This window comes from Pseudorca crassidens, chromosome 5 (genome assembly GCF_039906515.1).
Source record: "Pseudorca crassidens isolate mPseCra1 chromosome 5, mPseCra1.hap1, whole genome shotgun sequence".
Classification (NCBI taxonomy): domain Eukaryota; kingdom Metazoa; phylum Chordata; class Mammalia; order Artiodactyla; family Delphinidae; genus Pseudorca; species Pseudorca crassidens.
Window position 1 is genome coordinate 20,215,283 of NC_090300.1, and position 14,042 is coordinate 20,229,324.

At 37.0% G+C, this 14,042-nt stretch overlaps 1 protein-coding gene across 16 annotated transcripts in view; it reads right to left on the reverse strand.

Moving 5' to 3' along the window:
• Positions 1-14,042, reverse strand: part of MBNL1 (muscleblind like splicing regulator 1) — a 202,158-nt gene that overhangs the window by 32,998 nt on the left and 155,118 nt on the right. For 12 of the 16 annotated variants that reach the window (XM_067737485.1, XM_067737479.1, XM_067737482.1 and 9 more), the window contains 2 exons: positions 7,748-7,918; positions 6,590-6,700 (listed from right to left, as the gene is read on the reverse strand). In XM_067737485.1, the coding sequence (XP_067593586.1) occupies positions 6,590-6,700; positions 7,748-7,816 (180 nt within the window). In that variant the 5' untranslated portion in view covers positions 7,817-7,918. The remainder of the gene's footprint in view (positions 1-6,589; positions 6,701-7,747; positions 7,919-14,042) is intronic. The other 4 variants (XM_067737476.1, XM_067737474.1, XM_067737481.1 and 1 more) reach the window with 1 other exon arrangement.

Consider the following 14,042-nt stretch of genomic DNA (forward strand, 5'->3'; position numbering starts at 1 on the left):
CATCTATCAACAGTTACTTATTCAAACAGCAGCTGATCTGATACTGCTTCACTGACTACTGGTTGCCAAGGCAGCAGCAACACAAGAGTTGCCCTGTATAGTAAATACATGTTGAACTTGGATCTCTATTCAGAAATATTCAGGTTAAACTTACACTGTTACATACTGTCGGACACAATATGTGACATTTCAGCCAGAAAAACACTCTAATTTTTCTCTTATTTAAGAATTATAAGAAATTTAGCACAGAAGACTAAAAGACTAGTTTAGAATATGGAGAACAGAGCTGGTCAATGTTAATTCTTGCTATGAATTAATATGTATTTCCAGAGAGGGCATTTTAAATGTATACTTCAGAAAGTTATTGAGATGTTTGTGTCACTCTGCACAATCTACTATAATTATTTAGAAGCAGAGGTCCAACTGACAAACTGATGGAGGGAAGAAAAGCATTTTTATTTTAAGAAAATAAGATCAGTGGCCAGTAAAATCCAGCTTTGCTGAACATCACCGAATAAAATAAATTTATAATCTGCAATGCATATAGTGTAGCAGTTGCATATTACAGATAAAAGAATACTTTTATGAGATAAAAATACTCATCTTATTAACTGGAAACAATTTTTCCACTAGATTGTTTCTACAGAGTCGTCACATGAATTAATTTTCTGACAATTCAGCAGAACAGATTCAAATCTGAAGAACTTTAGGGCACTGTCCCCAAGTAAAATCTGTAGCAGCTTCTAAAATTCTAAAACATCAACTATTCAACAAACATTATCTCAAACTGCTCCCTCTCCAGATAAAGAGTTATTTGCTCAACAGGCAATCGATAATAATAGCTCTGTACTTTGAAACTGGATTCCAGTAGCTGCCCAAAAAACCCACTGAAGTGCAGCATTCCTTCATTTCTTTTGAATTTCTGTAAATTTGTTATATCCCTTTTTCAAAGAGCACCTTGCTAGAGGTAGGTCATTGCCGGCCCCATCAGAGTGCTCTAATCAGATTAGTGAAGCACTTGAACTGTGGTACTGCCAATTCTCTATTCCAAATGCCATCCGAAAGAGGATTCAGCAGAATCACAAAGACGGATATTAATGCAATGGTATTATCGAGCAGTATCCTATTTTCTCCGAAGTAACCACAGGATAACATAGAACTATGTAATTGGTGTATTTGATACTGACTATATCCTTGTAATAATGATTTACAGATATCTTTGTTCCCAGAAGGCATAAGGAAGGTTGGTTTATGATTGCCTTTTTGCCAGTGAACATCCTAGGCAGAGAAAAACAAATTGCAATCTCACTAATGCTGGTGCATTTATGGGCTAACCACTTGTTTGTTTTAAATGAGACATTTGATTCCATTAAGGTAATCAGGCTTTATTATGAATGAAAATGTTATTCAATTTCACATTATGACCCTCGTTAACTGTGTGCCAACATGACTGTTACAATAATTCTATTTATTGTGTGCCAGGCATTGTGCTAAGTGCTTTACCTATGTTATTATATTTAATCCTCATAATAGTAGAGTATAAACTCCTTGGAGCAAACGAAAGCAAAAACTCCACTGCTTTTGTTACAAGGAGGAGGGGATACATGTTTAGTTCACTACTAAATTCCCAGAACCGAGAATGATGCCTGGCACACAGTAGGCCCTCAATAACTATACACTGAATACGTGAGTGAGTGAATGAATGAATGAAAGTGTGAATAAATTACAGCCATGTCAGGTGGATATTATTAGTTTCATTTTGCAGATAAGGGAAAGGGCTCACAGAGATTATGTGCCCATGGTCACAAATGAGTGCATGGAAGACCTAGGAGTTAGACATCTGTGTGTTTAATTCCAGGTGGTTCTAAAACCAGTGGTTCTCAGTGCTGGCTGTCCAGCAGAATCACCTGGACGACTTGAAGCCCAGAACTCCCTGGCACTCTCTACTCATCAGAATCTCTAGGCAGCAGTAGTTTTTAAGGCTCCTGGGGAAATCCTATTCCATGTACTATGTGGTCTTCTACTATTTAAATACAGAAATAGGTCCAGTTTTCAGGTTCTATGTGAGGTCTCTAAGTATATGTGCCTCCTGTGGCTCCCTGCTTTTGAACATGGTTTTCCCTCCACGGTGAAGGTTGCTCCTGTCCAGCCCAACTGTTTAATTCCTAATTAGGCTTCAAGAATCAGGACTCTTTCTCGAAGTTTGCCCTGATCCACGCACACCTCCAACTATGAAGGCGCTTTTCCTACCCTCTGTTCCTACGTTAATTCTTCGTCACTGGAGTTCAGCATTGATCACCAGGTGTGTTTACTTAACCATCTCTTCTACTTGGGCTCTCAGAGTGCAGTCTCAGGCACTGTGCTTTGTCCATTTTGCACATCCTGCACTTGGCATCTACACAGGTCCTCTACAAACATTTGCTTAACAAATGTATTTATGGATTTGCTGTTTTTCTCTGCCACAGAAACTAACTAGCAAATATAGTAAATATTTTCTAGTATACATATTTGAACATTAAAAAAGATTTAGTGTTATTTCCTCTGAATCTCAAATTTTAATCATTAATTTCTTTAGTATGCTTATTTAAAAGTTAATTTATTTTATTTCTGATTGTCACTTTTTTCATATTGAACTAAGTTTCATTAACATACTGTTACCATGCTGTAATCTTGCAAATATCATAGGGATTCTAATTTATTTTAAAACACTGTGTGAAACAGTGTTGGTTTTGCATATAATGTTTGCCATTTTTAATAAAATAGAGGGAGTACATAAAACAAATAATATATACTCAGTATGTGCTGGGATTTACAGAACACAAATTGTAAGTCAGACTTTTCTGGATTTTACCTCTGTGTGTGTGTGTGTGGCGGGGGGTGGTGTGTTTGTGATGGTCAAACGTGTAAACAGGGAAAAATTAAGCTTTCTAAAAAAATTTACAGCACAAAATCAAGGTATATAAAACCATGTTTCTGGGTAAGCACAGCCCTGTACAAGAGCTATAAACAGTCTCTGTAAACAATTATTTTGAATATAAGCATAGAGCCAAAAGCTAACGGGAATTATCAACAAATTTACATTACAGTGTCTTTTCTTCTAAGAAGGTAGCCCATGACTGGAATAAAATGAGAAATACTGTTTTAAACTCTGCTTCTAGACTGACTTGCTGACTGGGCAAATCAAATGACCACTTACTTTATTCTTAATTTCACATTATACTTCAAGTGACTTTTAATGAAGTAATAAACATTTAAATAAAGAAGACTCACTTCTAGCCCTCCAAGAAGAAAGGTATCAACAAATATGGCCTGATGCCTAAGATGCAGGGCCCATTCTCATGCTGCTTGAGGAAGTAGAGGCTCCTTGACAGAAACAGGCAGTAAGATGGGCAGGATGGATGAAATAAGATTCAGAGTGACTGACCTGGAAACATTTTTACCAGAAACACTTGGGGATAAAGCAGCCTTATCTCAACCACTAGTTGGATAAACTGGAATGTAAAGCACTAAAAAACAATTTAAGAATTCTAGGTGTTCCTGGAAGTGTGACAAATGATGACTTCAAAGCTTTCAGGAACCAACTGCCCAAAAAATGCTTGGATATGAAGTGACAGCAAAGGCAAGGCGACAGGAGCAGCAAAGGAGCTCCTAAGACTTTAGCTAAATCCAGTAACTTTGAATTTCTCTATCCCTAGCCTACTTCAAGTTCACGAAATGCATAGGGAATTCGACATGAGTTTTGTACCTCGAAGTAGCTAGTGTGTGTACCTTCAGGGCAGCTGCCTTGGGAAATTATGGATGGCCAAGGCCAACCTTTGGGCACACAGGGAAAGGCATGGGAGGGCACTGCTAGGGGACCTCCAGAGCTCAGATACACTCTTCAAAACACTGCTTACGCAGACCTTTTCAAGGGCAACGCCGAGAACCTGGAATCAACAGGGTTTCTGAAAAACATCTTTCTGGGATGGATCAAAGAAATACACCAGATGCCTCTAAGTTGTGAGCCCCTAGGTGCAGTGCATCGTTGGTTATTTAGTAATTTCTTGTTAGATTACCTTTGCATCAGATAGTGTATGACAAAATAATAGTACTTTTTTCAGTACTACCTAGAAAAAAAATCCAGAAATTTTATTCTTTTAATTTGGATAATTAAATACTATAGGTCCTCTATTTATCTTCAAAGATCATACAATAAAGCAAAAAATGCTCTTTTGCATTTTTATTAGTGGTTTAGAAATGATAATAGAACTAACACCAATTACTTGATAATTTACTATGCTAAATTTTAGGAAGTAGACATATACATTCAATTATTTATTTTCAACTACTTATTTTCTTATCTTATGAAACTGGAATAATTATAAGATTGGTAGGACCTTTCAAATAATATATCTTAAAGTTTTCACTATATGCTGAAGAAGGTCAGGGTTTTTAAATGAATCCACCAAAGACCCGGAGTTGGTTGGTGGCACGTCTCCATTTAGTGTTTCCACAGCATGGACGCCAGAACCTGAACGGCCTGGGTGAAAATCCTGGCCCTGCTAACTCACTAGCTATGTAACTTGGGCAAACTAGTTACTCTCTGAACCTCTGAGTCTTCATCTCTAAAGCTGGATAATATTCCCTACTTTTATAGGACGGTTGTGAGGATTTATGACATAAAATGTGCTGAGTGCCTTCAATGCCCTCAGAGTACTGTAATTACCCCCCAAATGTTATGTTCTTTTTCAGATTCCTGGCTTGGTACATTTCATTACAACATAATCAAGTCCATGAAAACAAGAAATTCGCCTATAAATCCCTGCATTTCCCAGAGCAGCCCAGTGTTATGTTCTGGAGATCTTAAATTTATAGACCCGGTCTCTCAAAATTTATGAGAAGATGAGAACCCAAACTGGGCGGCATGATAGCTATTTCCTGGTCCCAACAGTACCCTCATCAAGTCCCTGGCTGCCTCTGCTAACAGTCTACTAATAGGTATCCACCCGTACTCCCATTCGATGCTGCAGTCTATAATTGGGCTTGTGCTCTGGTTCCAGTTATAATTCCTTTGGACTCTGGCACGGGTAAACTACCCTGAACCTCTGCCTGTTCTTCTCATGTTCGGGAAACTCACTCCTTCATTCTTTCTTTCACTTATCAAGCAATTTTTTAAATCTCTGCTACATGCCAGGCATAATGCTAGATGCTTCTGAATTTGATTAGACCTCGCTAGCCTCTTCCCCTCTTCATGTTTCCTCCAGTTATGGTCTGGGGGCCAAACTGGCTGGCCCTAGAGAACTAAGATGCTTTACTTACTTGACTAAAAGTCCAGTCACTGCTCAGATATTCCTGATACTGCTGAGGTTATGAATCTGCTCACAGTATTATCTCCTTTGCTATCACTACTACCTGGGTTGGATCCAAGTTTATACCACGTCTTCAAACACCACCATCTATTCTAGTGGCCATCCTCCTCTGAGTGGCAACCCTTTTCCATATTAGTCACCTGGCTGTGTTATAATCCCTCTCTGTAGGCCCAGCACTAAAGTTCCAGTAAACAGCTGGTTATGACCATCTAGTTTATTTCTGAATTTATATTCTGATATGAATATACATTTCCATATCATTATCCTCATCAAAACAGGGCTGACTACAAAAAGGATCGAAAAGTCTCAGGTGGGGTTTTGAAGGCAAATTTCCTGGATTAAAGCCTTCTCTACAGTCATTAAAACCCTAAATGCTTTAAAATTGAATAATTAAAATGACTTCTATACTCAGTACAAAAACGTCACTCTGAATGGAGTCTACTTTTAGACTATGATCTCAGGATGCCTTTAGCAGAAGGGTAATTCCACATTCAAATCTAGACATATCAGGGAAAATTAACATAAAGCCTGAATGGGCTCACAACTAATAAAAATAAATGCTCCGTCTAAGCAGAGAATTTTCCAACAATAACACCAGAAAATGAGGTAATTTTTCTGATGGTTTCAGAAATCTGTGACTTGTTGATTTTTTTTTTAAACAACACATATTTGTTACTAGCATTTCAAACACATGAGCATAAATGGTGTTTAGAGTTTGTCCCAGGATTACACATACGATGACCCTGAAATGGCCTTGAGAGTAAAACTCAAGGACTAACTCAGGAGATGGGCCAAGCCTTCACAGTGAGGAACTCACTGTCATGACCTGTTCTCTGCCATCTGGGAACCACACTTGCTGATCTCAGAGGTTCTCCCAGTCACCCAGAGGGTAGAGCCTGCCGGTCAGCACGCTTTAAATGTTTAAGTGGAACAAAGTGTCTCACATCAAGGAGAGATATTATATTGACTATCGTAGTAGCCACCCCAAGGATTTATCAGATCTTTGAAACCATATGTGAGAGTCGAGTGTAAAAGAGAACTCTTGTCCTATATTTTACGCTAGAGACAATGATTAAACTTTTTTTTAAACCAAATGGAAATCTTCATGCTATCCCAACACAGACATGTGAAATTAACAGGTGTCACAGAAATAAATTTAAGATATCATATTTTTAACTGAATCCCCAATAATGGAAAAAATATATCAAGTTAAAACAGACAGAATTATAATATTCTCTCACCTCAACTGTATAGTATTGATAATTGGTATCACTGCCGATTGGATTTGGAGATCCCTCCCACCTCGAAATGCAATCCCCCCCTCTTTTTTGGAATGATTGGTTCATTAAGTTCTAAGAGAGAATAATAATTACATTGAGTTCAGGGGTTAAAATGTATCAGGAAAAAAATTAGTTAGCATACATGCTACAGTTAGCTATCAGAAAAATGTGGGTCTTCACGTTTCCATGACCCCATAATATTGCAAATAAGTCAGTGACAGGAATATTCCGATCATTGCAAATTTCAACATGCATTTAAATACAGAATTACTATATCACAATAAACATCAGAACATCTTTTGTAACCTAAAATTAGTTACGATATTAATCTCTCACATTTTTGTGGATAAATGTGAGTAAAGGTTATTAAAGTCATTTGTCACATACACCCTCCTCCCAAATCCAAACAAATAAACAATAAATAAATAAATATGCTCAGAATCAAAGGTTACGTACATACACGGCTCAGTAAACATTAAATCCATATGACCACCTACACTTTATAAAATTTTGCTCTTTTCTTAAAAGCTCGTGGAGTTTCTGCCTCTCCTGATTAGGTCTCCTTTGATGAGACTTCGAGGTCCATGATATGGATTCGTCACTGTCAGAATTTTCCTAGCATTTGTAACTATAAACTAGTTTCAATTTAAGTTTAAAAGAATAACAAAGGCTCCTTTTCAAGAAAGAGAACTGTATAGATTCTCTTTAAGGAGAGAGGAAAGGGAAACATTTTCTCAACATTAAAGATGATATACACCAATTTTTAAAATGACTATTACTGCTAAAGGTAGCCTGAAAATGCACCTTGACTATACTGATGAGTTTAACGACCATTTAAAAAAGACCATTTAACGTCTGCAAGTCACAGGATTTAATTTGAAGGGAGTTTTGAGGGACAAACACGCTGTAATGTAAATTTCCACATGATTTAGCCAGAAGATGAGTAACTTTACGGTGTGAAAATTGTTTCCAGGCTTTGACTGCTAGTTTGGCTAGAAAATGCTAGGTAACTGATACTGTTACCTATGTTCAGTTGATCTAGTGCAATCACCACTTTAACACTGAAAGTGAGCACTCAGAATGACAAACTTCAGGAACGAGAACTGAGAACACGCTTACCACGGGTTGCAATGGGGCACCGGGCATCATGGCGTTGGCTAGTTGCATTTGCTGGGCCAACATGGCCATGTTCTTCTGCTGAATCAAGTTATTGCGCCCATTTATCTCCAATTGCGTTTTTAAGTGGGGGGGTGGGTGAAGATATTTGCAGTTCTCCCTGGAGCAACGACCCTAAGAAACAAAAGCAGAAAATATCACCTTAAAAAAATAATAAAATCCACAAATCTTAAGAAAATCATAATGACGCAAACCCGTCACTTGAATCTACTGTGGGTCTTTCACACAATGAAAAAAGTCCAAATCACTTTATTATACATTTCAAGTAAATGATGAATTCACTCTAGTGTATTATCAAAATGAGATATTAAGACATGTGAAAAAAGTTTCAAGCTTAAAGAAGCTCCTGTATTTTAATATTAGCACTAATATTTCTAGTTCCAAGTTCAAAAATCTACAAACTGCCAGGGGAATATTAAAACACAGAATTATCAAATAAAATGTTAGGCTCCTTCCATAACATCTTCTGGTTAACTTTAATGAACCCAAAAGAATGATGAAGTTTTACCATCTATTTTTACTTGTACTGAGTCGTAAGGGAATGAAATTAGAGGACTCAAGGCACACTGTTATCTTCAGTAAAACACCTTTACATGTATCTCACAAGAAGTAACATTAAAATTACTACTAAGCGTTATAAGCCAATATATTAAGAAATGTACAGATGAAAAGAAGAAGATTTCCACACATTCCTCACTGTGTATAGAGATTAGTAAGTATAGTGAAATATTGGTGAAAAATGTAGCCTTTAACCTTCCAGTGGTAAATCTAGTCTACATCACCCAAGAATTATACAACAATAGAAACAGACATATTTACCCTCCAAAAAACTTAGAGTATAAAATGGAGAAAAAAAATAAGTTACTATAAAATAAGAAATGTGAATATACCTTTCTTTTGGGATGATTCTTCTCATCAAAATATATTTATTAAAGTCTGTATTATGCAATATTGTCAGGGATTGACCCATATTATTATTGACCCATATTATTATTGTCAAATCATATTGATAGTAACTTATCTCATGAATTACCACCTTGACAACTTCTTTCACCAATAAATCTAATTAGAGCTGTTTGTGAGGGTAAAAGAAAGATTTAATTGAAGCCATCAACCACCTTCTTGAGCTTTCTTTGATTTTTCTAAGAAAAATCTATTTACCATAATTTGACCTTGTACTGCAAATGGACGCAGAAAACTGATGTTTATATTTGTGAGAAAATCTGTCACAATTCTAACTTGAATGATTTATTTCTGGCTCGTTTTGATTAAGCTTTTTAGGAATAAGTTCATAAGTTTATATCACAGGATACTGCCTTTTATTTTAACAAGCTTTATGTAATAAAGCTTTACTAATAATATTTTAAGTCAGGAGGCAGTAGAGAACAGTGGTCAATAGCAAGGATCTTACAGGCCTCAGGACCTGGGGTAGAGGCCTAGCTCTCTCACTCATCAGCTGCATGAATTGCATAAAAAACTAACTTCTTTAAGCCTCAGCGTTTTCATTCATTTCAAAATTGCTATATAACCTACAAAAGAATAAGTTTATTTTTAAGATTAAAGAAGATAATGTCTATGTCACACCCTCGGTACTGCCTGGCACTCTCCAAGGAGCAGAGGAAGGTCAGAAGCTGCTATTACCACCACTCCCAGAGCATTTTAAATTGTATACACAGTAAGAGAAAAACAAAATATTGGCATGAAGGTAACTTTTATAATATTTATTAGCTATGGCTATTGATAAATTCACAAGTAAAGTAACATTTACATATCTATGACCTATTCCATCTGAAATCATCATGCTTGTCATCTGTTGAGATCGTGATTATATTAGCGTAAAAGCATCTGGATGCAAAACAACTTTCACAAAAACAACACTTCGAGTCACAAGATAAACCACAGGGGATGACTGGCCAACATAAATAACTCATGGATGACACATGGTCTGATTTCAGGGATATCCAGTTGGGGTCTTTTAAAGAAAACCTGCTTTTTCAGTACAAAGAACAACTTGTCTCTAAGAGAAATTCTGCTTCTCAGTATCTCCACATCACATTTCTTACTAAGATTGGATTTATTTAAGTGCAGATAAGCAGGGTTATATCCACTCTGAAGATTCAGTTACTGTCAATTGACTCAGATCAGTTTCTAGAGTTCCATAAATAACACAGAGACAGCCCTGGGCCCTGAACCCTGCTTTGTCAACACTAACACTGGTCTTCCTCGCACTTCATTCTAGTGCCTCCCTTGAACATAAACCACCAGGGCTCTCCTACCTAGGAATACAGCCTGGATTGAAATAACGAAGGAGAGAAACCACGTGCAAACCACCATATATTCTGTATCCCCGCATCTCAAAACTTTTAATAGAAACTCGGACCTTTGGTTTTCGTTTTGTCTTTACTACATCTACTCAGGAAAAATGCCATTCTACTACACTTCCTACATAGGCCACCTTTCCATGCTTAGCTTGATCTGACTGGATTGCAGCCTCACTTTCAAAAAGCTATGTTCCTAAGAATCATCAACTGAGGACATTTTGTGGCAAAGTACACAGACTACCAAGCCTCCTCCACAGAGTTTGTGGCAATAGGTCTGGGGCCCAGGGATCTACGTTTAACGGTATTCCAGGTTATTCTGATATAGCAGAAAACACTACAGAACACAATTATGCAAAGCCACGTGAATTTTTCATTGACACGTATGGAAAAAATAACTGAGTAGCCTCCGCAATTGATATTAGATAAACTTAGCTTCTTAGGAAGGTCAAAACGTATTTAATGCTTACTATGCTGCTGAATAGTTGTGGTTTGACAAATAAAAAGGTCAAAAGCAAGTTAGAATAAACATCCTCTTCCAGAGAATTGCCTAAGCTCTGAGGAAAACCACCAGTAGCAACCCTTCTAGGGAGTTCAGGTAAATACGACATTGGTACCTCTCCACATTCATCCATCTCTTGAGTTCCCAGCACTGTACCTCAATAAGCATTTGCAGAATGAATGAATGAACACTTCTTACTAAATGCTTAAAGATGAATTCTACTGTAAATCCATTCGGGAGACAATGAAGATAACAGAATAAAAACTAGATCTAATACCAAATTTTGACTCTGAGTTGTACTAACCTAATGATGCTTTTATTCAGAGGCCAGAAATTTGAACACAGAATAAATAAAGCCTGCCACAATAAAAGGAGAAAAAGTAACATGAGGCCTGCAAGTTTCACTAGGGAGGAAGATTTGTGTAGGGATTCAATGTACTTGGCATTTTAAAATCTATACAGTGACAATACATTCTAAAAAATCTAAAAACAGAAATTCAATCAGTATCTTGTACTCACATATGCAGATTTTTGTATAGGAGCTACTACTCTACATCATCAGAGATTTCACCCCAAGATACAATAAACTGGGTTGCTAGGATTAATGCAAAAACATGAAGAAGTTTCTATTCAGTTTTGATTGCTACATGCAGTTCCCCTTATTGCCATATAATCGTACATCTGACCAAACACAGCTTGGTTCAAACAACAGCTTTGTTACTTACTTGCCGTGTGACCTTATGGAAGTTAGTTAACTTCTCAGAGTGACCATAGCTTTCCTGTAAATAGTAACAATACCATTGACCTCACGGGTGATGTATGAGGATTGAGCGAGATAGTGGGCCAGCCTCATACATGGCTCCTGGTATAACAGCCTGGCAATAAATATTAATAATTTCTCTCTCTTTCCGTAAGTTCTCAAGCTAATAACAAGCAGCAGTTGCTTAACCTAGGACCCTATCTGTTAATGGTACTAAAAATAATACAAGTAGCAAAACTCAGTGACAGTACATGTCAACCATCAATAACATAAGCTTTCCCCTTAATCATCATTTTCTATTTGCGACATCCACTAAGGGAAAATGCCCTTGGAATACATTTCTCACAATGTTATGCTTCTGCGGTTTACTTCTGTTGATCGCACCTGAATCTTATTTTCAGTGAGCTGGCCAGCTGACTAGCAGGCCACACTATACTGCCTATACCATAAATATCTTAGACTCCATTCAAGGAGGCCTTTTATAAGTTAACACAACACAGATTCCAAAGACATCATTGTAATGCATATACTGTATATTTTAAGGAAACGGAGGAAGTTCAATAAAATATTGATCCAGAATGAGTCCATTTTTCTCTAATAATTTTTCTACCATCTTTAAATATAAGTAACCTGCCCAGAAAAAGTAAAAAATGTCCCCTTGTAGACCATTTGAGGCAAATGAGAGATTAAGTCATCAAATCCTCAATTTCTGAGGTTACAAACTGTTAAGTTGTGAATTGAAGGATTTTCTCATTAGCCTTTGAAATTGGTACAAAGCATGTGATTCTAACAAGGGAAGATGTACATTTAGATTAGTTGAGTCTCAAAATAAATGCCTGATTAATTGTTAAATATTATAGTGTAATTAAGTGTACTTTAAAGTGATTACACACATAGTACAAGCATATATAATATATATCTAAAATGATATGTATGTGATGTATATAGTGAAGTATAAATTGTAGAATAAAGATAAAAACTGAATGAAACTAGAGATGGCAATTTAGACACATAAGTAACTATTTCTCTGCTATTTCTAATATTTATTTAAGAACTAGCTAGCAATCAAAAATAAAACATCTTACTTAGAAGTTGGCCAAACTTAGTAAGACACAAAAAAAATCAACATTATATTTGAAAACTGGAAACACTAATTTCCCATTTTTAATTACACTTCTTCCCTCTAAAATAAAAGGACTATAGTGACCTATGAGGTCAGAATGTAAAAAGTCACCTTATTAAGTTGCCAATGGTAACTATGTGGTAGGATGAAAATTACTGAGTCACATTTGCATAGACTCTGAAAAGAAAGGGGCAATAAAAAAATTATAGGGGTACCAGCTAATACGCATATGTCTTTTCCAACTTTCATTGGAAGTACTGGTTTTCTGGTAGACTGTTCAAACTGCAACCATTTATTTCAATTGTTAAAACTAATATTTCCTATGGAACAGCTGATATATGCAAATGTTTTGAAGCACTTTCTGAAGATATTCACTGCTCAGATATTGGCCAGAAGCTCTGGCAAAGGAAGCTGGGAGCTTCCTGTTGAAAATTGCTACTGGATTGGTTGGTTTTGGGGGTTTTTTCCTGCTAAGATAATACAACTATCTCAGAAAAATTTTGCCAAAGGGGGAAAGAAACCCTTTGCAGTCAAGAAATAGTTTCACGCTTTTCCAAAATGATTTTTTTTATGGTTCTGCCATGCTTGCAAATGATCAATTCTAAGGCAAGGGTGAGTAAATTTACATATATAATATTTATTTGAAAAGTATAAGTACCTAGTGGTAGGAAATGTACGGCAGTTTAAAAGGTGATTAAGAAAAAATTATATTTTATACACACACAAATATGCACACACATGCATATATGCTCAAATGTTTTGTTTTCATTTAGGGAATGATATAAGTTTAATTAGCTCTAGGAATTACAGCTTATTGGCTTTTGCAAATATTGAAAACAAATTAATTGCATCTAACACACAGGATATTGTAGCTCTTAAATGTATATATCTCCTTATGATTCACTTGTTTCCATAAAGGACTTGTGTCAGCTTAAATTATTTTATTATATTTATTTATTTTAAACATTTTATTTATTTTTTGGATGCTTTGGGTCTTCGTTGCTGCACGTGGGCTTTCTCTAGTTGCAGCGAGCAGGGGCTACTCTTTGTTGCGGTGTGCAGGCTTCTCATTGCGGTGGCTTCTCTTGTTGTGGAGCTCGGGCTCTAGGCACGTGGGCTCAGTAGTTGTGGTGCACGGGCTTAGTTGCTCCACGGCATGTGGGATCTTCCCGGACCAGGGATCGAACCCGCGTCCCCTGTACCGGCGGGGTGATTCTTAACCACTGCGCCACCAGGGAAGCCCCTTGTCAGCTTAAAGAACATACACATCCTAAAAAGAAGTTCAAGGTTTCTCAACCTCAGCACTATTGACACTTGGGTGGCTATCTTGCCATTGCCATTTCGGTGGCCTAGTCTTTGTCGTGGGGCCGTTCTTGGCCTTGGAGGGTGTTTAGCAGCAGGCCTGGTCTGCTAGATGCAGACAGCACTCCTGCAGTCCGTGATGACGGTCAAAATTATTTCTTGATATTGCCAAAACATCCCTGGGGGTCAGGGGCAGGCAAAACCATCTCCAGCTGAGAGTTATCCTCTGCTTT